Below are 26,196 nucleotides of genomic sequence, written 5' to 3'. Positions count from 1 at the left end.
ACTAGTTTGGCGTCTTGTTCCGAGAGTTGTTAAGTAATTTAGAGGACTTTAACCAGAATTCTGAGATTTCTTAGCGCTTACCGCATAGAAATAAAAGGAATTTGAAGGTCCCTAGACCAAAAACACATTCCTTTCAGGCGAAGTGGCAATTTCTAAAGATTTTGGTTTTATCACTATCGACACATGCAAAAACTAATGGCAGATTAGATTTACCGGAACGTGTGTAATGAATTCTTCGATTAATGACACGTTTTTAGATGACAAACTTTAAAAATAAGAATAAAGCACTCAAACTAATGTTTCTCCTTCAAAGGTCACATGGAAAGTTTGTCTTCAATTACAATCATCATGGAAACAATAACTTGTAATTGTATAAAAAGAAGATAAATATTTTTTTATTTTATGTGTACACAACATTGTCTGCGTCTGATCCGTGTATAATTTAGATAATTCAGAAAACTGAAATTTTATGGTTGCGTTGTAAATTGTGTAGTCCGAAAGTCAATAATCTTACAGTTATACTAGATCATTGTTCAATTTATAGGAAAGTGTACGAATATGCCAGTTAGGTAGGAGTGTGGAAAGTTTCAAACTGAGTATTGTTTTGTGGATTAGGAATCATAATGCGCAGTACTTGGGGTATTATCTAAAAAAAACTATTCGGATTCACGGTAAATTAAGGAAAGCGAATATTTATCGTATTTCAATGATGAAGATAACTGAGATAACAATAAGGCAAGATGGTTATACAGGGTGTCCCATAAGTAATGGTAAATAATTTAATGTCGTATTTATGGGGTCAAAATAATTCGATTTAGCACAACTTACCTCAGACAAAAAGTCAACAGAAACAGAAATACAAGGGGTCAAAGTTATTTTTTTCAAATGCATTTTTTCACTTAACACGCGATCCCCTTGGAGTTTCTTGCTAAAATTAGGTATTCGAGGGTGCCAAATTTGATTATCTACTCAGTTTTAAGCAAGCTTATAGAGGTCACCATCTAAAACCAGTGATTTGCTTTAAAATCACTCTAACTTTTTTCTGGTAAGGCGTGACAACTGAAATCTGAGTATCGGTTTTCCAATATTTTTTTAACAAAAAAGGTATACTTAGTTGGCCTCCTTAAGATCAACAGTTTACGAGATATTTGCAATTAAAGTATTCGGTGCCAAACATGGTTGCAATTTGTAATCTTTCTTGGAGGATGGAACCTTAAATCATTTCTCATTACAAGTGTGACTTAAACAAAAATTTTCTGAATCGTTCAATTGGTCGGAGAAGCCAAATATGACCAGCACCAAGTTCGAAAATTGGTCCTCCAGATTTTTACCTGAATCATTTTGTGTATGAAGAAATAATAGATAACCAAGGCAAGTTATTAATTTCAACTTAAAATGCTGTTGAGACATTTTGGAACAATAATAGACAGTGATTTCAACCAATTTTAATTTTTTTTTTATAAATGCATTGAGGTCAATATTTCAATTGCAAAAAACTCGAAAACCTTCTTACCTTTTTTGGCAAGAAGGTATTGGAAAACATATATTCGGGTTACAGCTGTCACTTGGCTCTACCAGAAAAAAGTCCATACCAGAAAATGTCGATTTTAAAGCGAATTATTTTCTGCAGGTGGCGACTGCGTGCTGGCTTAAAACTGCGTTGATAATTAAATTTACTATCTTCAAAAACCCCCGAATATCTAATTTTACCAAGAAACTCCAAGTTATTCTTGAGTAATTAAAAAAAGACCATTTTAAAAAAATAACTTTGATCCCCTGTATTTCTGTTTTCGTTGACATTTTGTCTGAGGTAAGTTGTGCTAAATCGAATTATTTTGGTCCCTTAAATCTGCTATTAAATTATTTACCATTACTTATGGGACACCCTGTATATTTGCATCTGCGTTTTGGTCAATTTCGGTTTTGTTAACGTTTTAAATTGTTAGTTCAGGATTTGTTTAGCATAGCAAATTGGGGTAGAGGGATAAATATTCGAACTTGGTGCTAACTCGAGTTTTTAAAATTTGAAAGAATAGTACCTACGTACAAAAAAAAATATTTGAAAAAAAAAACAATTTTTACTTATGAAAAGTTCTAAACTCATATTTTATTAAATCAACGTGTAAGTAACGCACCATAAAAGTGTTACAATTACTAACCTGGAAACAGTTTTCAATTTTCATTAATTTTCATGGCCAATTCGAACATACCTATATTCGTTAAAAAAAAACCATATTAAAACATATTCGGCATATTTATAACTAAAAACCTTAAGTTAGATGAAATAAACACAAAAAATAGTATATTATGTATCAAGAACAGTTTGGAAGCTGAGCAAAGCGAAAAATCTCGGTAACGTGAGGAGTTAGAGAGGCTAGTTTTAGCTCATTTTGGATTGGAGTTCAAATAAGAAAGTTACAACCTTTCAAAACTGAAAAAATGACAGTTTTGGTAAAAAGTGCATTTTTGGCAAATTTTTATTTTGCTCCATAAGGGTTCCAATGCACAGCAAAGAATATATTTATACCAAAGGACCTCAAATTAGGTGAAATAACCACTTTGAACCTTTCGAAAATTCGAAAAATGCCATTTTTTGTCAAAATTTTCAAATTTTTTCTTTGCTCCAAAAGGGTTCCAATGCACAGCAAAGGGCACATTTATAACTAAAGTTTTTAGTTAGTTAATTAGGTGAAATTGAAGCCATCATAACTTTGAAAGTTTAAGTGGGTCCGTCTGTCATCTGCGTTTTATTCATTCTATCATAATTTTAATACACGCTTTTTTCTTTAAACACTCTGTAAACATGATCATGCTGCATGAATCTGTTAATAAAATTTCACCTCTGGTTATAATTTATAACTCGTAATCTATTATTAAATAACATCTTGATTCATTTCTTCGTGGTTTTTCTCGCACTATCGCAATGTTGAGGTTTGATCTGAAATTCGCTTCCTCGGTATAGTTTTTTTCTAATTTCAGAAATGTATTTTTGCTGGTTATGCTGTGTCAAAGCATCAATTAAAAAATAACTGGGTGCTTTAATGTAATGGCGCCGTTCGACTTTGCTTGGTGAAAATTGCATTAAACAGTATTATTGAAGCCCAATGTCACCGTTGTTGGTTAATAAAAAGTCAATTAATTAACTTACTTTTTTAACTGACACCGATACGGCTATTAGTATCCTCTGTCTTAACGAATCGCACAAAAAAAACTATTACAACAATTATTGACAACACAATATACATGCGAGTGACGTTTCAATGTTTACTAGATGAAACTCCTTTTCTGCTGATTTACACGCTTTTTATTTAGAATGATTGGTTTTAAATAGATTTGTTCAGAATCGGAAAGCCAAGGAAGGTTTCTGTGACAATTTGATTAATAGGTTTCTTCCAGTTTATGCTACATTAGCAGGGCCAAGGCAAATAGGAAGATGATAGACGTGTTTCCTGTTTTCTTGTTTTTTTTTCTGCTTAGAAATGGCTCAAGGTAATTTTCTTCAAAAAACTGTAAATTATCAGAATAAGTAGGCATTTGAAAATTCATTGTGTCGCAAACTGTAAAACGTCAAATAGTGGCGTCTCTTTGAGGAATCACGCCGCAAATTGTTATTCGTAACTCTGTGGAGATAAATTTGACAGTTATGACACTTAGTGATACCTCACAGCATGGTCAAATGACTGAACAGTCAGTCAGAACTGAAATTACACCAATTTTTCAAAAAAAAAAAAAAACACATTTGTTTGGCACTTTATACTTTCAGGTCACTGGTGAGAACGGGTTTCGCTAGTTATGACAGCTGTCATGTAACGTAAGAAAAGTATCATAGATTAACACACTAGATAGATGTTAATCTCCGTGTTAATAAGGTGAAGCACTGTATGTATGAATTCTTCCGAGTCACAGGGGTCGCCACATGTTCACCTTTGATGGTCGTCAGATGTCATTTTTACGTCTCTATTGTCATGACAGATTTTTAAAAGCGCCATCTGTTGGTAGACTTGCATAAACTGGTATTGGCGGGCTTTTTGAATTAAATTAAGTCTTTCTTTCATGTTTTTTTTTCAAGAAACAGGTAAATAAAACAAAGTCCAGTGTATGCAAAATATATTATATATATTTTAAGGAAATGAACATACAAAACACATACTCTACAAAAATAATTATCTTTTGGTTAGTAAGTTGGTGCAAAACCCAAGACCTTAAGACTATAGTTAAGAATAGATCATAAAGCTACACTTTATACATAAAACATTACTATTATAAATAACATGCACATGCAAATATCAACCATTGTATACCCATAGGTGTACCTCAAAGGTCTTTAAGAATGTTTCAGATATGTTTTTTTTTGGTTTTTGGTTTTTTTTTTTGGTTGGGTTTTTTTGGTTTTTTATTTTTTATTTTGCTTCTTTAAAACGTGAAACATACCAGAAGACGGGGATTAATTCTTGGAAAAGATGGAGGAAGTTGGAAGCACATCTTGATTAGGATTGCCTGTTGATGGATTACTTTGTGAAAATTTACTTAAAATAAATATATATAAACCTAGGAATACTTAACAGGTTTATAAATATTATTTTACTGGATATGCACAGATACCTGTATGAGAATTTGAGGATTAAAGAGCGTATGTAATTTGATTTGGTTTGTGCATGTCAAATGTTTGGTCCTGTTCATTTTTGCTCGTTTTTTTGGTAAATACGTGCCTAATAATTATAGATATATCAAATGAGTTCATTCAAACGTAATGTGGTGACGCGGGATATGATATAGCTAAACTTTTGAAAAAAACAAACTATACCAAATAATTATATGTATTCATATTTACCAGAAGTTGGTGGTCTTTGATTTGGTAAGTTCTTTAATTTTTCATAGTCAATGGAGGGGATTTCAAGAGATTCTGTGAAACAAACATTTCAAATATTACAAGAACGAAAAGTATATAAGTCCATCTTCACATTTTCACACAGTGGAGGTGTTAGGTAAGTGCAACGAAAGATCACTCACTCAATTTCCACATCTTTTTTTATTAGATTTTAAATGGATATGTCCAAAATGCTATCAGCAGTTTTTCCAGGAAACAAAACCTCAATTAAAAAAAAAATACTAATACTAACATGCGCGACATCACTGTATAGGTATATTTTTATTTGAATAAAATTACTTGGGGAATCTGGGTCCTTTGGTACTTGCTGGCAAGGACTTGGTAAGAACCTTGAAGAAATCACTCCCTTTTTTTAGCATGCGTCTGTTATATGGGTTAAAGTCTTCAGGCAAAAAGTGCTTTTCACACACATAATACCTGAAAATACATTTCAGTTTCATTTTTATCTACTGTACCTTATTTCTATTAAGTAGGTACTACTATTAGTAGTACCTAGGTATAGTGCAAAACTAGGGTATTAAAAAAGATACATTTATTAGTCAGTGAGTCATAGTGCTGTTTAAACCCACTTTATGCAAAAGAATACATTAGTTTTCCACTATACTTACCAAAATAATCGTCATATACTAAGGAGCTATGTTGAGTTCTACAAATCATTAAACTTATTTTCTCTTTGCCTCCTTGAAAACCTCTAATAGTAATCCTCTTACTACCTTAACATTATAACGAATAAAAATGAACTTTACTTGAGAACTTACCTGCTATAAATTTCCATATTAGAACAAAGAAGTAAAATAAATAATCGTCCTAAAAATTGTTTCCACAGTGAAAAAGTAACACTGTCTTTTTCCGGGTTAGGAAAACGAAATCGTCGGGAATGTTTTGAAGGGCTGCACCCCTTTATGGTACATCCCGCCTTGCCCATAGTGACCAAAATTCTTTGTAAAACCCAGCCAAAAGCCAAAAAGAAAACTAAAAAAACCTATTGTGCATAAATTGCACAAACGAAAGAAAACATTATAAAAACACCGCAAAATGCGCAAATCAAGATGGTGGACTTCCGTCCCCCTCGCTTAATGCACAAACGGGTTATAATTTGTATTATTGTTACCTCCTGATACTTGTTCTTTTTACTCATTGGTACAGTCAAATTTGACTCCATGGAGCTGTAAAATCTACTTACAGTTACAACCAAGAAACGTATCTACTTGGCATTTTATAATTTCCAAATAGTTTAAGTTCTATTTCCTGAATTGTTGCTTTTGATGTGTATTTATTAACCTTTTTTTCATCATTTTCTTATATTCATTTGCTATTTTTTTTACACCCTGAATCTTCGTTATTGTTTTTATTTCGAAAAAGCGTCAAACGAAAAAAAGATTAATTTTGGAAGCCCTATTCGCAGATGAAAGGAAAGCCCAACTTTGGAGTCACCCTGTATAAGTGCTAAACCAAAAACCCATCTTGCAGATGCAATATCGGTGTTTCTGTAATATTTGTGGTAAAAATCCACGAAATTTGTGCGTATGTTTGGAACCAGGCAAACCGAACCAAAAATCGCTAATTTTGTTGTAAATGAGAACCAAATTCTTGAACTTCAAATGAAATAATACACTCATAACTAATATGTATAAACAACAAAATGAAATTTGATTGGTTTATGTTATTATTTGACAGTGACATTAATTGTCAGACTTCAGTAGGAAAACGCTTATGTTTTGTTTCTGATACTACTGCCTTAATCAGTATCCTCTATTTCTCAGATGGCGCCAAAATTAATACGCACACCCAAAACAGAAACGCAATACAATAAACGCCTCGTTTTCATATCAAACACTGTAATTGCGTTTATCCGTAGATAAACTGATCATTCGATACATTCGTGAACACAGTGACTCCCACGATGACTACTCCGACGAATCATGAATGAAATATCGGAATTATGGTGCGGAAACGCAATGTATACGAATTTGTATAATGTTTTCCTAGCATTGTACTATGTGGAGGATTCATCCTAAATATTGCCATTTAGTAAATTAATTAAATCCTTAAAAATAATTTAATTAACACCCGCTTATCGGAATTGTCCATTCATCAAAGTACAAAAGAAAGAGTAAAATCCATGCTTGTTCTACAATAATTAAAATTATCAAATCATTGTTTATTTATTTATTAAATCCAATTCAACCGTGCTATTTTGCTTGACTGTGTCGTTTAGAGGTTCAATTTCGTTGTCCTTATAATGAGGTCGTTGCTATTTGCGCTTTTTTGGACTTATTCTCGTATACTTACATTTCTGACGAGCCGTTTTCGAGCGCATTTTAACATTTCTGCGGAAAATCACCAAAATAAACCAGGCTTAGAGAATACGTCGAACTCGACTCCGCCATAGTAAGAATGAGAATGCGGTATCGATTTTTTATCGATCGTTGTCAGATAATCAAACAGTACTGTGAAAGGGTTGTTGTATTGTACAATATTGATTTTATCAGTGTTTTTCCATTGTTTTTACTTGGATTTCAGTGAATGTCTAGTAATATTTTGTTTACCTAGATAAGAATGGATGGGAAACTCCGAAACCGCATTAGATACGAAGTCGGTTAAATTAGGAAAAAGTTTTTGATAATCAAGTATTTGTTTTAATTTTGAGAGATGTTTAGAAAAATGTAATATTTTTGATTTTTGGTTTTATTTATTTTTTAAGGCTATTTCAAGTCATAACTAAAACTAAACAAAGAAATTTTTAATAAATTATGCCTGTTTTTGTTAGAAGATGATAACAAAAATTGCGCTTGTCAATTCTAAACATCAGATCAGCTGTAAAATAAAAACGTATCAGTTTATTTTGCATTTGTTAAATTACTTCCTGGCATCATAAAGAACTTTTCAAAATAAATTATGATGCTGTTTTGGATTAAGGAATATTTATTGATGTTAGAACTGGCAAGTGCAATTTTTGTCATCGTAAAAATAGGCTTAAACTAATAAAAATTGACTTATTGCAAATTTCAGCAAATTTTTTAAAGAGCACGGATAAGTAGGCAATTTCTACCGGCTGAATGGATATGAAATCACAGTCTAATCCTAACTGTGAGATATGAAATAGACCAATTACAGTTAATCTTGACCCTAAACAAAATCATCCTTTTGGTTGTCATCCCCACTGACAGTAGACATCAAAGCATTGCATTTTGGCTGACGTTTTGAGACTTATGTTGTAAGCTGAAGTAATACAGTTGGTGGTCTCCTGAATCAGAAATTCAACTTTTTTACTTTTTTTGTATATCCGCTATTTCTGATGTTTCAGTGACTTTCAAAAGCTTGAAATGATCGTTTTGTACTGCTCTTTCATCTTTTGCTAACAGAACCCCGATTGAACATATACAGGGTGTTCAAAAAGCAAAAAGAAAAGCAGTTGAATTTGAAACTAACGCTCTGCCAGTTGTGACAGCCTTGACAGCCAACAAAAACATTTTTGAATATTGCATTAAGATTTTGAAAATTTTGTATCTCCGCCATTTTTGGGGTTTCAGCGAATTGTAAAGAATTGAAATTGTTGGTCTTGAACTGCTCTTTCATCTCGTGCTAACTCTTATAAACAAACACTTTAAATAAAATAGGCCTAAAATTTAACATAAAATTCAAATATGAAATAAAAAATTGGTCATTATATTTAAAAAGTCATAAGTATGCTTGTTATTCAAACTGGTAACACTGACATATTATTGAAAAATCTAAAAATGAAGCAAACACGAATATCCAGATGATTATTTGTATTCTGTAATTTTTCACTAAAATTAAAAATAAGGGACCAGGAGGAGGGAAAATTAAACCACCCTCTACGTGGGGACGTCTCAATTTATGTTCAAATTAAGCGCTTCAAAATCTTAGCAAATGAATAGTTAGTGTTTTCTGATTATAGATTAAGGAATTATTGCACCGTCGTAAAGTTAAGGGTAGTCCAGACTGTGACTTTTCTCACTCATTCTGTCACATTCAAAACCAAACTCGACCTCTAAAATTATAATATTTTAAATAAATGTTAATTAAAGTAAAATTAGTTAAATAAGTACAAAGTTTCGCAATTGCATTTAGGTTGACTATCCAAGTTTATTTGCGATAATTTTATGTGCACCGGGTCAGTTAGGTTAGTTGTTTTAATTTCCGGTAAATTTGTTATTATTAATTTATTTAAGGGTTATTGGACGGACGTACTTTAAGCGAAGGTTAAGCCGTGACTTTTTCACTCGTTCTGTCACATTCAAACTCAGTTTAAAATACGACGGTGCAAATGAGGCTTAAACTGTGGTTCAAAAACTGACTTTCTAGGTAGGGATGGTTTTTGAACTTTTAAAACCACTCGAAATTAAATCTCGCACGGTTACACAGAATCAAACACTTTAGTTCGGTAGCAACATCGATAAGTGCCGCCCATCCATTAAAACGATAAAACGGCAAGATAAATCGAAACTTAAAGCGTACAAGGCAAAGTTCCCGTGTTCGGTGACGTCGGGTTCCCCCCTTTTTTCCTATCCCCGACCAGCACATTATGTCTATATAACTACGGCTGTCGCTGGCTGTAGCTTAGCATTCGCGGTTTTTGACTACGGTGCCAACATACAGCATTTTCTCGCGACTTAGTGCACTTTTCGTGTTTACACCAGTACCAGTTACCACACTTGGATTTATATCAACTTTTTGTTTCGTTTTCATTTCAAGGAATAAAAAGTGAGTTTTTGGTGTGCTTGTGTATGTTTAAATCATTTTTTAACATCCATTTGATCATCCTTGACAAGCGGGTCACAAACGCATTTGCTTCTAGTTTCTCTAATCATACTCATTTCCTTACTAACAACAATTAATCATCTGTTTAACGAGCTTTTTAGAGTAATCTTCTCTAATGAATATACAACACACATGCAAAACTAATAAATTTCTGCGTTAAAACTTATTTGGGTGCAAAATTTAGCAATTATCGTCAAGGTTATTACTAATGAGTGACATCCAAAAAACTGTCTCTAATTGCGACAGCCTAGACGAAGTCATTTAAAAAACTCGTTTTTTTGTGACAATTAATGTTGTGGTCCTAAATATTATAGACAAAAATATACTTGTTCTAATAATTTATAAATGCTTCATCTTAAAAAATATGTGGATATTAAGTTGAAGTTTGTTGTGTTATGAGTTGATTTACTTCATCCAATAAACAATTATTTCTTATATTTTGTTAAAAAACCATAAATTGCTTATTTTGTTTTTATTCAATAATTTCGACAACAGATTAAGCAAATACATACAAATCATATATTTTTGAAAAAAAACAAACATTTTTCTAAATTAATAAAATATAGAATAATAAAAAACCCTAAATAGTTATAGTGTAAATCACATGTGACAAAACAAAAATTTTGAAATTATCAAAAATTGTACAGGTCCCTAGATTTGGAAGTCATACACTCTTAGTACAAAAGTTATATAAAGGGTGTTCAATATAAGGACGCAACTGCAATTGATACGAGGTCGGTTAAATTAGGAAAACGTTTTGCAAATTAAGAGGTCATATACGTGGTGTTTTCGAAAACTACATATTTGCTTTATTTTTTAAGATTTTTAGAAAAAATGATGGTTTTAAATTTCTGTCTTTATTCATTCTTGAAGTTATTTCAAACTATATTATGAAACTAAAAATACTTTTTTTTGCAGCTCTACAATGTTTCGATGTTTCGTTTCTTTCTAGAACCAGCTTTTTTTTCTAAATATCTAAAAAATTAAAACAAATACTATATTTTTGAAGATGCCCTCCTAATTGCGTAACTTTTTCCTAATTTAAGCGACTTCTAGATACTACAGATTCGGAGTACATCATTAATTAGAAGACCCTGTATAGCTTTAGAATAGTAGCTTTTTGGCCAAAAAATGATTTTTAATTAAAAAAAATCGTTTTTAATGGAAGTAAATTTTTAATGGAACACCCTGTTAATGATTCGCTTGTGTTTTTGTCTTCAGCTTGCCGAAATACCAGGTGTCCAAGAGCACCCTGGACATAGGAGATTAACATGGGAAAACGGTTTTGATTTTTTTGCGCCTGTACGGTTGATTTGATTGAAAAATCGTAATAATGAAAGTTGTAGTACCTTTCACGGACTAGTTTTCTTTATTTTTTTCAGATCTCTAACTTGAGCCCTTTCGTCGTAAAACACGAACAAAAATGAGAAAATTTTAACTTTTTACCTGAACTGTATAAGCGGTTGTCGAGCAACCGTACCTGCAACAATGATCTGTTTACCCGTTGCCCGACAACCGACTATACAGTGCAGGCCAAAAGTTTAAATTTTCTCATTTTTGTTCGTGTTTTACGACGGAAGGGCTCAAGTTAGAGATCTAAAAAAAATAAAGAAAACTAGTCCGTGAAAGGTACTACAACTTTCATTATTACGATTTTTCAATCAAATCAACAGTACAGGCGCAAAAAAATCAAAACCGTTTTCCCATGTTAATATCCTATGTCCAGGGTGCTCTTGGACACCTGGTATATCATATCCAATACTACATAAATTAAATTTGAAATTTTCAAACAAAAGGTACCTCGAGAATCTTAAATCGCCTGGAATTAGCCTAAAATGTTCTCAATTGGGCTGAAATGTTGAAAATTAGCCTAAAATTATCAAAGCGATCTCAAAAAGTCTTGCTGAAAATTATTAAGTGCTAAAACAACTTCAAAAAGCCTAAAATGTCTTAAATTAGCCTAAAATGCCTTTCAAAAGCTTTTCCAGCTCCTCAGTTTGCATATACACAACCATCACAAATACACACTTGTTAAAAAAAAATTTCAACTTTGTCACGATTACATTTTTGTTCATTAACATTTTCTGGTGATGTAGGGGGTGGTCTTCTGTAAAAATGTCATATTAATGCCTGGTCATACCACACCATTGTTAGGGTAAAGTTGTGATTTGACTGTGATAGGACGCGTGTAAAATGTCACAGTCAAATCAAAACTTGGAAATTAGCATTTATAAGAATATCTTCCCACTTGTACTGTCATTAGCAACTAGTGTAATTATACGAGTCAACTCGGTTTTCTGTTTTGCAAAATCGCTATTTGGACATTTTTTGTGCACACCTTGTGTGGTAAAATCCTTTTTACTCAATAATCTTTACAGATATGTCAATAAACTGATCGTAACTCTAGAGTTTATTCCGGTATCTCAGAAACGAGAAGAGATATCATTCAAGAAATTTAATATGCAGCAATTGATCAAATCACATGACCAATCACAAATGCTGTGATTTTCGCAAATACTGCACATATAGCTTTTTAGCTTACTTTTTAACGTCCCGCCACTGGAACACTGTTCCACTCATACAATCTCACATATTCATCATAACATTATCAATCAAAATACGGTAGCGGATAAAGTGTGTTGACACACACAAGAGAAAACGCAGTATCATGTTAGTAAATGAGATCAAGGTGATGAAAACGGAGAGAAAATTACGAAACCGCCGATTACAAGGTCCCTGGTTTGTTTATATTTTTGGTGCACTGCCCTTGTGTTATGCTCGGTATCGTGTTGTTTACACCTTACAACTTCAAGAAAGTTCAATTACAGTTCGATACCGATCGAGGTCTTTGGGTCTTCGAACCGTTGAGCACTTGTAAACTCATCCGCTCGGTCATAGGCCCCCACAAAGGTTTAAAGTAACATACGCAGTTTGCTATTTCCGAGTCGTCGACCCAACTTATGTGTTTTTAAAGTGGTAAATTATTGTTTCAGTACCCGCAAAGATGTCTTTGGCTAGCGTCCACCATCCAGCTGACATTCATTCGAGCCATAGGTGAGTTATCTGCGCTTATTGGAATGTTGTATAGAAAGTAAACGCTTTCATCGTCAATCTCGAAGGTCCGATAGAGTTTCGAAGAAACTGCTGATTTTTTCTTGCACCACACTTAATTAGATAGGTGAAAGTGTAAATTGAATACCCGCATCGTTGGTAATTAGTATTTACAAGGTGGTTTAATTTGATTGTTTATAAGAAGTCAACTGTACACTTAGAGAAGGTACTGAATTGCGTAAAATTGCAGGTTTTGCAAAATAAGCTACTTTACTTTCAATGAATTGAATGAGGTGTAAAAAGTTGCAAGCTAATATCTCTCGTTTATGTTAATAATATACACACTTTTCTCTTTTCAACGTTTAATAAGAAGGACAACCCATTTTAGTCTCATACAAATATTAAACAAAATAAACTACTTTTCAAGAATACCTTTTAACTAAAATAATATTACTAAACTTCTTTATTGTACTTTTTAAATTCCTATCTTTACAACAACTCGTTATTGATTTTGGTTCTCATAACAAAGGTAACAGATTACTTACTATTAAATGAATTTACTTTAAATTTAAAAAACAAAAAAAGTGAAAATAATTATTATAATTTAAAACACAAAAAACTTACACAAACACTAAATAAATCAACTTAATTAAATTATTTTTCATGGTTAACACGCTTAGTGGTTTTACACTATTTAAGCTGTCAAATCACACAGAGAGTAGTTTGTGATTGGTCAAAAAAGCAGCTTTTAACTTGCTGTTTTTTTTTTGACAAATTAGGAACAGTGCTGTATTTTACCAGAACATTAAAAACTGTCACATTTTGATAAAAATTAGACGCTAAATCTTCTTGCTTATTTTAAATAAAACACCCTGTAGATTTGGTGGTACCTAGAGTGCACAATATAAATGAGCTTGTTATTTTCCTGATTTTCTCCAAGTTAGGTTAGGTTAGGTTGGTTATTTATTAAAAAATTATAATAAATACAAATCAACAGAGTGTTTCATTAAAAAAGAAACAAGTTAACAACAGAAACTGTCCCCATATTAAAAATGTTTCAATTCAAAGACTTCCATTCATTTAAGCAAATTGACAGGTTATCGATTAAAAATTTAGAAAAAGATCTTTTTAGAGATGCTTTTTTCTACTAACTATACGTCAAAAATGCTAAATGTCAGAAGTAAAGAATTTGTCAGTTGTCAAGCTCACACACTCACTTTTTTCGTATTTATTTAATTTCTCTAATGCTCAGTCAACTAATCGCAGCACTGTTCGTGGTTTGTGCTAAACACCAATGAACACCCTGTATATTTTGTAGTATACGAGTAAACTGAAATGAAACAAAACTAGAATTACGTGGCAAATTTGCCCACAACGAATGTTTATATCACAGTGTGATTTATTTATTAAATATAGAAGAAAAATGCATCCCTAAAATAAACTTCTTAAGTGAGTAACATTTTAGGCAGTTTTTTACATTCTAGCAATAATGCCAACTTTATGACCTCATCCTAATTTGGTTTGATTTTCACTATAGTTGTCCTACTGTTGATTCATTTCTGGACTTATCAATAAGTGACTTTTTCACACTCCTTAATAAAATTGAATGACTGAAACTGATTGGCATGATTCGGTAAAAGTTGCTGGACCATATAAACTGATTACATAAAAAAATCCGTCGCAACATCTGACATTAGAATGTCATAAAAAAAAGCGGAAGTGACATTTCCAAGCCGTTCTAATGGGTTTTTAATCAGAACCGTTCGTACCAGTCCAGGAACATCCGTGATTTTGGTGTTAATTGATTTTCAAGCTGGCCATTAGCAACAAAGTTTCCACATTCCAAGTGATAATTCGAACCGGTATGGTCAAAATAACAATTCTATGAAAAAAAAAATGCATTCCAAATTTTCTCTGACGCACTTTACTCGAAACTAATCCGCGGTTTTTCCACTAAATAATTCACCTAGAAAAAAAATCCCCGATTGGATAATAATTTAAAGTTCTTGCGGTATTTTCCAGGGTCGACTAAATATAATACGGTCAAACAATTTCATAAAACGAGCTTTTTAATACTAACGTGATAACCTTTTCAAAATTAAAAATATACAATGGAAATGTATAATACTGGGAATGACGTAGGCAAATTCCTAGGCGCCAATCTATTGTTTGAAAATGGCTTTCTAGCTTTAATTGTTATTGAAAATAATTTTAGTGCTGTGCAATCAAAAGAACTTCAACGTCATTCTGCATAAAAAGGTTTTGAAATCCGAAAATAACTCGGTTGCTTATGGATACTCTACTAATTTTGTGTAAACTCGTACACACGTGTAGTAAACGTGTCTAGAAAGATAGTAACCATACGATGACTCAACATTTATACTTTTTTCTGATCTATCAAAAATTATATTTGCGATAATAACGAATGAATAAACTTTATACTGTCCGATTGGTGAGCATCATTAATTGAACATAATTTGCATGAAATCGTATCAAAAACGAAGGTTAAACACGGTTCAAATGAATGTTGGATAAGTGCGCAACATTTTATATTGTTTTAATGGTAGTGTGGCCTAATCTAGTCGCTATCGAGTACTTTTATACTTGTAAATTACTTATTAATGATTATTATTAATTATAATCAACGTCAAAATCATAAGTCACATAGCAAAACCGCTAATCATACTGTTTTGTGTAAGACAGTAAAAACTGTTTGGAGTTTGGCAGTTTTGCTATGACATTTCTCAAAAGGTTTCTGTCTTACAATGGACAAAAGTTCAAATTTTTTGGTCCATTTCACAAATTACCTTCTATAGCTATTTAAGAAGCAGAATAACACTTAACAATGTTAATTATAAAACTTTATAAAGTCCACAATCGCAGCACTGTTCGTGGTTTCTGATTGGTCAAAAAAAAAAACCAGCAAGCTGAAAGTATTGCTGTAGAGGCTTATGATTGGCGTGCTTGTTCCATTCTACTACAGTTTTTAGTAATAGCTTCACTAACTCTTGTACTTTTAACGGACTAGTTAAGTTATAAAAATGACTAAAGTCAAGACTAACTTTTTTTGAGATATTTAAGTATAACTTAAACTGATTTTGCAGCTCATTGGCCACGTTGAGCCACAGTTTGGAGGATATAACGTCCTGGGGCTACAGCCACCACACCGAAACCGTGCTCACCATCGAAGAGTTAAGGGACCAGCTGAACTGCTGCTTCACCTGCGGCGTGTCCTGGGCGGACAGTCACGTGTCTCTGGACTGCTCCGAGTGCGGCGGATACGCGATGAACAGACCGTGTCCAAAATGCGAGGGAGCTTGCGGAGCCATCTGGAAACGGGACTTGAGCATGGTGAGTTCAGTCGCCCGATTAAAGCGGCATGATGTTTGTGTTTTGGCTACGTACCCACGTCATATGTATAATCAGCCTGAAACTGATAAGGAGGTCTGTTTTACATGGAAACTGTTCGGGACACGGTTAATGCTCCGCCAGTTCAGTTCCGTTTTACGGTCACGTTATTTTTGCGTTTTTTATTACAAATATTAATTAACTGTGTGGGTTCCTGTTGATAATTAGCTCGTAAACGTAAAGTCAGAATTCCAGTTACAGACCGACCTCCTATACAGTGTTCAAGAGGTTAATGTTGCTACGACATTTCTTTTACCAAAGTGAAATTAACGCGTGTCGGTTAGTAACTCATAAGCCAAGAAAAAATAAATATTTTTAAGTTATCAAACCCTAAAGCCACCTTGTTCTTCTTTAAGGGCCATCTCCTGCTACAGCTCTAAAAAAGTCAATGGAACTACAGTAGTACCATTTTTTCTATGTATGTCTTTCTCTGCATAATATTCCGCAACAATACGTATTTCTCCTCATCACCTGGCCCAGATTACCCATTATTTTAACCCAATATTTATATTATATAAATAATACATGTATGGTTCACCGTTTTTCAGAAAATTACTTTTTTTGCTCCACCTTTATCGAGATCATTGGTGCTTTTTTTCCCTACCGTTTTTTTTACAAAATTTTGCTATAAATTCTTTAACTATTCTGAAACTAATAACATCCAATAGAGTCAATGTAGCCTAACCTAAGCTGAGTTTACAAGAGAACGATCAAGATAACGGGATCACTAAATTTGTATTGGTTGGTCACCTTGTATATTATCTTGTTTAAAAAAAAGCAAATGATGAAGTAATATAATAATTTTCAATTTGTTCTTACCGCATAACATTCGAAGATTAATAAAAACATTTTTTTTGCAGTCTCATGCCAGTGGTAAAGCAAAATGGACTGGCGAGTGCCAAAAAAGCACCACCACCACCGGATCCCCAGTTTCTCAAGAATTGAGTAATCGTTTAGAGCGTCTGAGTGCCACGTCATGACGCCATTTTACGCTCTAACTTAATTATCACTAGGCTAGGACTGATTTTTTTTAGGTTAATTATTTCTACTCGCTGTTACAGTGTTATTTAAAGGTTAGTTAGTGCAATAACGTTACGGTTTGTGGAAAAGCCGGAAGAGGCTTTTCCGTAGCTGATTGCGCACTCTTCGAATTTCTTGCGTTCAAGGAATGAACCAAAATTACCAGTTGTTTTACATTAAAACCAAATTCTCGGTTATTGCGACCCTATCGCTTAAAAGTATTCACCTAAGCACGTAATTATTGTTAAATCTGACCGAACTATTTTACGATCTTGTAGTCACATTCCTTTTAGGAACTACGTCGAACGTTAACAACCTACCTTTAGAACCAAATCATTGTCAAGCTTTATTAAGCCGAGCTTTTTATGTTAAATCTTCACACTTAAAGCAAGAGTTAATCTCTTGTTATAAGACGGGTTGATAAATGTGTATAAGGCTTTGCTAGTAAAATGTATATGTATCTCATAGTTGGAGGTAGAACATATGTAGCTAGAAATTTGTACTTTTTTAATTAAAAAGTTTTTCCGAAACTCTTATATTTAATATACTACTTCGTAATGTAGATGGTACGTAATTTAAGATTTTTGTTTTTGTATGACTGAACTACTACATTATGTAATCTGTATGCTAAATAAATTGTTGTAATAATATTTATAAAATGTTTTATTAATATTTAATCACGTCAATAATTGGGTAAGTTTCATCAGTGGTAGTTATCGCTACTTAGCTTAAAAAAAACTCACTCCTGAGGAAATTTAAAATTATGCGACATAATGTGGTTTACCTTCAGGTTAATTCATTGCAACTACTGAAATTGTGCCGTTAAATTTATATATTTTTTTGTGAAAAACACTAAAGTTAATTGTAGTATTGAACATGTTTTGAACTAACAGGTGTCCAGTGAGCACATGATCGAAAGGGTACTGTGGGATTTTTTCCGAAAGATACCACAGTGTTGCGGTAGAATCAGTCAAAAAGCAGTAGATCAAAACAAATTCATTCATAGTTGTTGTGTAACATCTGGTGACATCTGTACTCAACTCTATGAGTTAGAAAGCACAGATGGCGTTCCCAAATCTAGGAACAGCACCATTAATGCCGCATCATTAGGTAAACACCGATCTGATTGGTTGAAAATGGTGAGGTTTTGTTTTTTGTTTATCAATCCCAATCCTCTGCTGTTCCTAGATTTGGAAACGCCATCTGTACTTTCTAACTCATAGAGTTGAGTACAGATGTCACCAGATGTTGCACAACAACTATCATTTATGGCATCCAGTTGACTATACTGGAATGAAGGTTTTGTTATTTGGTTATCAAGCCCTAAAGCCTCTCTGATGAGCCGAGTAATACGGCGAAACCGGTCAGAGGATTGGGATTGATAAACAAAAAACAAAACCTCACCATTTTCAACTAAATTCATTTATTTTACATTATACAGTTGTCAAAAATTTTAATCATTGATTCTTGCTATAAAAACGTTACTTCGAAAATACAGATTTTTCGTTAATAATTGTTTTTTAAGATTTGACATTAGTGACAGATATCACGTGGTTTTAAAGGGTAATTTAACTAGGCAATCAGGGGTCAAACATCATAAATCTCAGAAACACCTTTTATATCAAATACTGCAAGAAAACGTTTCTAAACCCTGATTTTTGCAACTTTTGACAGTTTTGAAGTTAGTGACAATTGTCACGTGATTGTAGAACACTATTTAGCTAGACGTCACGCGATAATTTTCAAAATAACTGTCATAATTCTCTGAAACACGTTTTATATCAAATACTGCAGGAAAAACGTTTCTAAACCCTGATTTTTCCAACTTTTGACGTTAGTGACAGTTGTCACGTAATTGTAAAATACTATTTAGTTAGACGGTCACGTGACAATTGGCAAAATAACTCATAAATCTCAGAAACCCCTTTTTATATCAAATACTGTGAGAAAACGTTTCTAAACTCTGATTTTTCCAACTTTTGACAGTTTTGACGTTAGTGACAGTTATCACGTGATTGTAGAACACTATTTAGCTAGACGTCAAGTGATAATTCTCAAAATAACTGTCATAATTCTCAGAAACACGTTTTATATCAAATACTGCAAGGAATAGTATATTACACACCGGGGTGGGAAGAGTTTCATTACTGTCGAGAGATTAGTTAGATAGCCGAGACGCGAAGCGTCGAGGTTTAGCTAGGATCTCGAGACAGGAATGAAACTTCCTACCGAGGTTTGTATACTATTTTATTTACAACCATCATATTTCTATCAAAATTTACAAATCATTGTTTCATTCTGAACATATCTAGAATATTACATTTAACAAAAAACTACCAAGCAGTCATTTTTCTATATGCTTTTCTTCTGCTTTTCTGTTATGCTGTCCCAACGTGCCATGTCTTCTGAAGCTGTTGCAAGTAGTTCACAAACCTCAGTCATTCAGCAGCAAATTAATTTGTCGACCAAAGAGACAACTGTTGGAGACGCCAGTGCTGGTACTGGCCTAAATATTTCTATAAACACTTATAATAATTCAAATGTAACCATTAATTTCAATAAGTAGTTTGTTTTAGTTTAGATCATGTTAATTTTAGTATTGTAATGTATTATAGGCATTATAACCGTTAGAATGCATACAATTCGAGTTGTAATCCAGGACATTTTTCTCAATTTATTATTTGCGAACTGAATATCGATCCGACTTTATCTGACATTTAAAAAATTTGATTCAATCATCTTTTTTTTTTTTTAAAATATTAACAATCACAATTTTAGAGGGCGGGAAGTAGAGGTGCGCAATATGATACTTCCTAACCTTCAATGACGTTAGTAATGACAGCATTACATATATGGTTGTAAATAAACGTTTTTAAATACTGATTTTTGCAACTTTTGAGCATTGTTTGGCAGTTTTGACGTTATTGACAGTTGTCACGTGATTTCAGAAGACTATTTAGCTAGACTATAAAGTGACAATTGTCAAAATAACTGTTAAATCTCAGAAAATCGTCTTGCTTCGAAAACTGTGTTAAAATGTAATTCTTAAAATCACGACCGTTTTAGAGAATAATTTGTAGAAAGAAAATTACCGTTTTAAGCTCATTTTTAGAATCCTTATTAAATTTCCTATTCAATAAACTGAAAAAGTATATAAAAAGTTTCACAACCCACATAATGGCAATAACGTAAAGGAGTTATTACGTTGTCTCAAGTGTCTGGTCCACTGTTATTGATGGTCAAAAATTAGCGATGACGCGAAATGCGAACACAGAAGTTGTGATTAAAGAGAGCTATCGTTACATATGCTAGTTGAATAATATACTATTATTTAATATAAATTATAAAAATGTTTACATGTTCAAATTTATAAATCTGACCATTGTATACAGCTAGGATTATCACATCGTCCGTACTGGCATCTGTAGCTGTAAACTGGTGGAGTGTACTTAGCTGCCTGTTGTCCCGAAGTCATTTTGGCGCTAAAAAATTCAATCCAAACCAACATTCACATTTTAACTGAAAATAAATACTTTTCTATGTCTTGAAAAAGGTTTATCGTCTTGTCCTTAATAACACCATTAAAGTTCTCGTCGTGCTCAAAGGACAACACTTCCCGTTTAGTCGTTTCGTTAAATCTACTGATGTCTTTGACTAAAGTCTGCAGTTTCTTCATAGTTATTTCCTCTTGGTCGGTAAATAACTGAAAGTAAATGACTGTCCTTTATGTCTAACAAAATGAGGTAAATAGCAACAACCAGTTCCCGGAAAAGTCCAGGCATATCTAAATGAAGTTCCAACAATTCTTCTCGTTTGCGATGTTCTTCATCGAAAAGAAACTTGATTTTTGGATCATCTGACTCTATATGAATATTGAATATTTTTTCCGAAAATATTAAAAAAAGATGTAGTAAACATACGTATTTCAGCATAACATTTGTTTCCAGTAAAAACATATCTGGCAGACAAAGGACTACTAGTACACGTGGAGACATTGGCATCCTTGTCTGAAGAACTGTCGAAGGAAAAACTTTTCGTTGAAGTTGAAGGTTTGGTAGACGGGATTTTTTCTGCTAAGTTTCCTTTAACTGATGGAAAGATTTAAAAAATATTGTTACCTTATACTTTAAGGGCAATCAAAACTTGTTTCAGCAGAAGAAATAAATGTATATTTGCGAAACATGCAAATGATTAAATCTCTCATTACATAAATTAAAAAATAAATAACTATTGATTTAAAAAAAAATACTTTTAACTTATTTACCTTCGTCGTAACTACCTTTAGGAACTTCAGTCTGATAATTGGAGGTTTTCCTTCCTGTATCCATGTCGCAGTCGTAGACTTTGTGAATGTGGACTACTGTAAACGATACAAGCCGTTTGGCTTGGGGCTGAGTTGTATCATCATCCTGCAAAACTCCAGTTTCTTTTTAAACTAATAAATTTTTGCCGTAATGGTTATACGACTTTTGAAACATCTGATGGTTGCACTGGTTGTTCAAGAAAGTAGGAAGGGTTTTTGGTTACGGTTGCGGGCTGAATTATTAGACTACCACTAAAAAAAATAGATTAGGTATTAGGAGTATTGACCAATAAAGAAAAAATGCAGATACCTTAAAGGAAATTCAGGTTGGGCAGCGGAAATCCACAATTGAACAATTTCACTCTTTTCGGATTTTCGGGATTCAGTAATGGAAGAGGTTGCTACTGAAGATGGTAAGGTGGATTCGTCGCTTTCTCTTGGTACAACGACTGATGGTTCTCCAACATCTTTAAAATTTACAATATTTACACACCTTATATTACCATCAAGGTATTAGATTAGAAGCAGAGTTGAAAAATTATCAGAAATTCATTTTTGAAGAAAACGACAAAAGAATTTAAGGAAAATTCAAGAGAATGGTGAAGAGAATCAAATATAAATGCACATCAAAAGCAACAATTCAGGCTATGGACTATTTGATGTGTTTCTTTGGAGGAACCACACACACTGTATAAGATTTTACAGCTCCGACGTTAAAGATCACTTTTCAGTGAGTGGTTTTCTGAGCTTTCTCACAGTTGACGTGTAAAAAATTCAAAATGCAAAAAGACTCACAGTCTTCACGACAAAACTGATTGAACCTCTAGCAGGCAAAAGGCGCACTCAACATGTTTCACTCGACATACCATACAAACCATACTTTGCATTTTATTTTTGGAATCTTCATAAATTATTTTTTTGCACTTGTAAAAAAATTCCACAAATTTCTGATGATTTATCATTGCAAGACTTAAACTAACCTTGAGAAGTACCATTCTCACAGGCTTGTTTTACTATACTTTCCAGGAACGCTTTTGCCTGAGACCAATTATCTGTGTCTCGTCTCTTTTCAAAGTCCGCTTGCAATTGCGCCACCATTCCTGGTGAATTTAGGATCTTAATAGTTCCATTTTCGCTACAAAAACTGTTGTAAAAACAGAAAAGAATTGAGAATGAACCAACTTACAAAACTTGAAACGCGTACAAAATATTCATGTTTTTCAAATGGGCTTCGCGACAACTCGGCAATGCCAACACAAAGATTGTGTTTAAAAAGTGTCGTTTTATAGTTAAAGCCATTACTAAGTCGCTCGATAGCATCAGAATTGCGTTTTTGGCTTTTTTCAGTTCGCTATGAGCTAAACGAAAAGCAGTAGCAGGCTCAGATAACCAATAAAAGGAGTAGTGTCACACCTATTCCTAAATAAGTCCCTAAAACTTCTTGATAGGCCAGAAACTCTCCGTTTTGCAACATTGTCATAAAAGTGCTTTCATCGATATAATAGCAGTATTCACCATCATCTTCGTCGACAGGTTTTGGTTTGGTGGTATGAGGAATTCCAATTACAACCCTTTAAAAACCATCTAAAATAAGTTATAAGAACCTATAAACTAAGCTTTTACTTTTTATTAGAATCACAAAACTTCTTAATCATGTAAGACCTCCTGGACGCTTGCAGGCCTACTAGAACAATCACAGTAATTGGTGGCTCATCATAAGGACACAGCCACGTCCAAATTTCTGGGGGTTTTAACTAAAACATCACAACTTAAAGCTTCCGTCATGGTAATACTTATGCGTGAAAACCTGTTCTAAAACCGTTAATTTTAACTGATTGTGCGCAGCCATTTGATGAACATCCTTGGTCTGGTTACTGAGTATTTCCAACCACAAATCAGTATCTATTTGTCGATTATCCAACAAGACAAGATTCCTGATATGAGTAACGCACACTTCCACATAACTATAAAATTATATTGGTTTATCTTGTATAATTATTGAGGCTTTTTCTAACACCTTACCGTTCTAAGGTTGTAACTGGATTTCCTGTCAAATTCAGTTTGTTTAAGTATTTCAGATTTCTCAAGTAGTAAATGTCTAACAGCCTTGAAATGTTATTGTTCACTATATCCAGACATTCGAGGTTTTCTACTTTCTCAAATATTTTCAATGAGGAGACCTGTTAAATAATAGACTTACTATAATAACCCTAAATTATTAAGAAACTCTTATTCTTTTGGGAATTAAATGCGATATCAATGATTGGAGCGCAGCCACATTCTTTCCAAAACTTTCTTAAGTTTTAGTAGATTTTAGAAAGTTTATTATGGAGGAGGAGGATGTAAACCTATGAGAAAGCCAGGTGAATGTGGTAGTGAAGGTTATATTCAGAATAAGTAGTCAGTCTAGAAGAGAAAAAGTAAGGGGTGTGGACATGTCCTAGAGTCAGACAACGCAGATATCTTTAAGAAATGTGCTGGCGGATGATTTAAATCAAATATAAGATATATCAGAAGTAGCCAATAATGATGAGGCAGAGGCTGTACATTGACACGAAAAGACCCCATCTTAACTTTTAACTGTTTGGTCGCTAAATGCAACCCTTTTTGTTCAAACAAACAAAATCACCTGATTGTAACAAAGGTTAACGTTACGGATATTTTTTAAAGTGGCCAGTTGAGCCTTTACGTCGTTCTCATCGATTTTTATCATGTTATTTTGCAAAAACAAATACTGAAGTCGAAGTCCGGACAAATTTTCTAGTGTCTCGATGTGGTTGAAAGATAAATTAAGATTTGATAAAAACCTGAAATTGAAATTTTATTATGCTCAATACCTTAATTACACGACCAATTACCGTAAGTCCTTTAAACCTTCAATAACTTTGATCATATTGTGGGACAAGTTTAAGTCGGTCAGTGACCAGAATTCGCTCAAGTCTCGCATCTTTTTGATTTTGTTACGGGACAAGTTAACGACGGTTAGAAAAAATGGGGGTTTAAAGTCCAAAATCGATGTCAGAGAATTTCTTGACGCCTCTAAGAATTTTAGGAATGGTAGCATCTCCAAAGGTTTTAGGGTGGTGAGTTTGTTGAAGGAGAGATCTAGGTATTGCAAATACTGATAGGTTTGCAACAGGTCTATGTTGGTGAGTTTCTGTAAAATAGTTTTTATGGAAAGTTAACTATAAGGATGTAATAGAACCTTTTTAGTTAAAACACATTTTGTGTAGGCGTAATTGTGATATATTGGACTGGCTTCCAACTTAGATAAGTTGGGAGCTATGATAGCTTTAGTAAGAATTCCGTTAAAACCGTCAGGAAGTTCATCCTGCTCCTCTTTTTCTTCTTCGTCGTTCCAAGCATCCAAGTCAAAACGGTGAGCCATCCATAAACCTTAACACAGCCATCACAGACTCTGGCAGTATTTTTAATGACACAGTTTACCAGCATCATCTCTAAAAGCTCGCCATAGTTCTTCACATCTCTCGTCTTCGTGCTCTTTATGAGCTATCCGCATAGCCATAATGTTGTTCTGCAAAAAGTTAGTATATTCCAGACAATTACTGAATTTAAGCATAACCTACCATGGCAATAGAAGCAGTTCTATCGTAGAGGTCCCTGAGACTACCACCTCTAGCTCTTCCTCGACCCAGAAAGTTCATAAGCGACGGCGATGTGGGTTCGTTCAGATTATAGGGTCTTTCCGAAGCTTCGGAAGATGCACCAAATATTGAACTCGCTGTAGCTCCATGAGGGATAAAACCGCTGCAAATAGAGTCGGTGGGATATATTATGCTCATTGTTGCAATACGCTCGATAACTATAACTTTCAGAAAAAATTGACAATTTGCAATATTGACTTTCAAAGCTATGATTGATATCTTTCAAACTGTATAGGGTTGGGTACCTTCTTCGAAAACTCACTGTGTATGGTAAAAATAATCCATACATCCTGACAATTTCGAGATTATCTAAGAGGAAGAGCAGAAGACGGTAAGAAGAAAACAATTTGATATACAATTAATTGAAAACCAACGCTCTAGACAAAATATACTAAATCAGCTTTATAAATGACATGTTTGGGGTCATGGCCACTTTATCAGAAAACTTGTTTAATGTTTGATATCTTGTGACCAACTGTCAAAGTTTATCATATCGGCTTTGGCAGACTGACACGTGGTTTGAATTTTACAGATCAGGTGCAAAATAACACAATCTAAACTAAACTTATCTAAGCTGTCCTTAATTCTTCTGCAATCGACAAATGAAATTCAATTTTTTTTTACAAAAAATGCATAAAGATAACATATTTTTATAACGACACGTATGCATGCAATGCAACTGGCCGCCAGATTCAGCAGATTTAAATCAGTTGAATAATTTTTGTGGAATCAATTTAAAATCAACTGTCAAATTTTAACTTAAAATTAAAACTAACTGGGTCATAAAGTATTCGTACGATCGTAAATTCACAAATCAACAATTTTGATTCAAATTTTATAAATTATTTTATAATCCCAGTGGTAAAACTAAAACTGGTCATAGAAAAACCATATAACTGACAACGAGAACGAATTCAGTTATGCTTCTGGCAACATTGCCCCGAAGTTTTCGCCTTCTAGTTATTTTATTAGGTTTTTGTCTTTGTCTCGCGCATGCAATTATCAATGTTTCTCTGTCAGATACAAGCGCGGTTTTCCTATGGCAAATTTTAGTTTTACCACACCTGTATAATCTG

At 33.3% G+C, this 26,196-nt stretch overlaps 3 protein-coding genes across 8 annotated transcripts in view; 1 reads left to right on the top strand and 2 right to left on the bottom strand.

The window, feature by feature from the left end:
* Positions 1-17,811, top strand: part of Pino (protein pinocchio) — a 56,970-nt gene extending 39,159 nt beyond the window's left edge. The window contains exons 4-6 of the mRNA XM_081994938.1: positions 12,667-12,727; positions 15,829-16,075; positions 16,993-17,811. Coding sequence (XP_081851064.1) covers positions 12,667-12,727; positions 15,829-16,075; positions 16,993-17,112 — 428 coding nt within the window. The 3' untranslated portion in view covers positions 17,113-17,811. The remainder of the gene's footprint in view (positions 1-12,666; positions 12,728-15,828; positions 16,076-16,992) is intronic.
* LOC145725903 (uncharacterized) lies at positions 4,184-6,012 on the bottom strand. 3 transcript variants are annotated; one of them, XR_014177433.1, is made up of 4 exons: positions 5,647-5,963; positions 5,168-5,305; positions 4,832-4,903; positions 4,184-4,497 (listed from the first exon to the last, which is right to left on the bottom strand). XR_014177433.1 is itself a non-coding variant. In XM_081974823.1 (4 exons), exons 1-4 carry the CDS (start codon positions 5,811-5,813, stop codon positions 4,445-4,447), a joined length of 342 nt encoding a protein of 113 aa, XP_081830949.1. In that variant the 5' UTR covers positions 5,814-6,012; the 3' UTR covers positions 4,184-4,444. The 3 variants fall into 3 exon arrangements, 2 of the variants coding, with proteins under 2 accessions (XP_081830949.1, XP_081830960.1); XM_081974823.1 differs by having other exon boundaries at positions 5,168-5,217; positions 5,647-6,012; XM_081974834.1 differs by having other exon boundaries at positions 4,184-4,903; positions 5,647-5,964.
* Positions 17,812-19,382: 1,571 nt separating the features above from the next.
* Positions 19,383-25,539, bottom strand: LOC145739429 (uncharacterized). Of its 4 annotated transcripts, XM_081994858.1 has the most exons (19): positions 25,383-25,539; positions 25,043-25,223; positions 24,903-24,990; positions 24,661-24,851; positions 24,314-24,612; positions 24,085-24,262; positions 23,478-23,635; positions 23,263-23,419; positions 23,079-23,209; positions 22,869-23,026; positions 22,642-22,813; positions 22,436-22,590; positions 21,766-21,922; positions 21,620-21,707; positions 21,417-21,561; positions 21,073-21,240; positions 20,911-21,014; positions 20,686-20,855; positions 19,383-20,634 (listed from the first exon to the last, which is right to left on the bottom strand). In XM_081994858.1, the coding sequence occupies exons 1-19, from the start codon at positions 25,403-25,405 to the stop codon at positions 20,520-20,522; spliced, it is 2,838 nt and encodes a 945-aa protein (XP_081850984.1). In that variant the 5' UTR covers positions 25,406-25,539; the 3' UTR covers positions 19,383-20,519. The 4 variants fall into 4 exon arrangements, with proteins under 4 accessions (XP_081850984.1, XP_081850985.1, XP_081850979.1 ...); XM_081994859.1 differs by lacking the exon at positions 25,383-25,539 and having other exon boundaries at positions 21,432-21,561; positions 25,043-25,336; XM_081994853.1 differs by lacking the exon at positions 25,383-25,539 and having other exon boundaries at positions 25,043-25,335.
* Between the last annotated feature and the right edge of the window lie 657 nt (positions 25,540-26,196).

This window comes from Ips typographus, linkage group LG1 (assembly GCF_016097725.1).
Source record: "Ips typographus isolate SLU linkage group LG1, UJ_Ityp_2.0, whole genome shotgun sequence".
NCBI lineage: Eukaryota > Metazoa > Arthropoda > Insecta > Coleoptera > Curculionidae > Ips > Ips typographus.
This window is presented reverse-complemented; position numbering and strand designations above follow the sequence as displayed.

Bases quoted from the DNA above. Each gene is read 5' to 3' on its own strand.
- LOC145725903 (XM_081974823.1), bottom strand. From the start codon at position 5,813: ATGGGCAAGGCGGGATGTACCATAAAGGGGTGCAGCCCTTCAAAACAT. The intron at 4,904-5,167 runs GTAATTTTATTC...TTTGTTTCACAG, and splicing joins AAAGGACCCAGATTCCCCAA to AATCTCTTGAAATCCCCTCC. The intron at 4,498-4,831 runs GTAAATATGAAT...ATCCATCAACAG, and splicing joins TCAAAGACCACCAACTTCTG to GCAATCCTAATCAAGATGTG.
- LOC145739429 (XM_081994853.1), bottom strand. From the start codon at position 25,258: ATGAGCATAATATATCCCACCGACTCTATTTGCAGCGGTTTTATCCCT. The intron at 24,991-25,042 runs GTAGGTTATGCT...AACTTTTTGCAG, and splicing joins GAACTGCTTCTATTGCCATG to AACAACATTATGGCTATGCG. The intron at 22,591-22,641 runs GTAAGTTGGTTC...CAGTTTTTGTAG, and splicing joins TTGTACGCGTTTCAAGTTTT to CGAAAATGGAACTATTAAGA.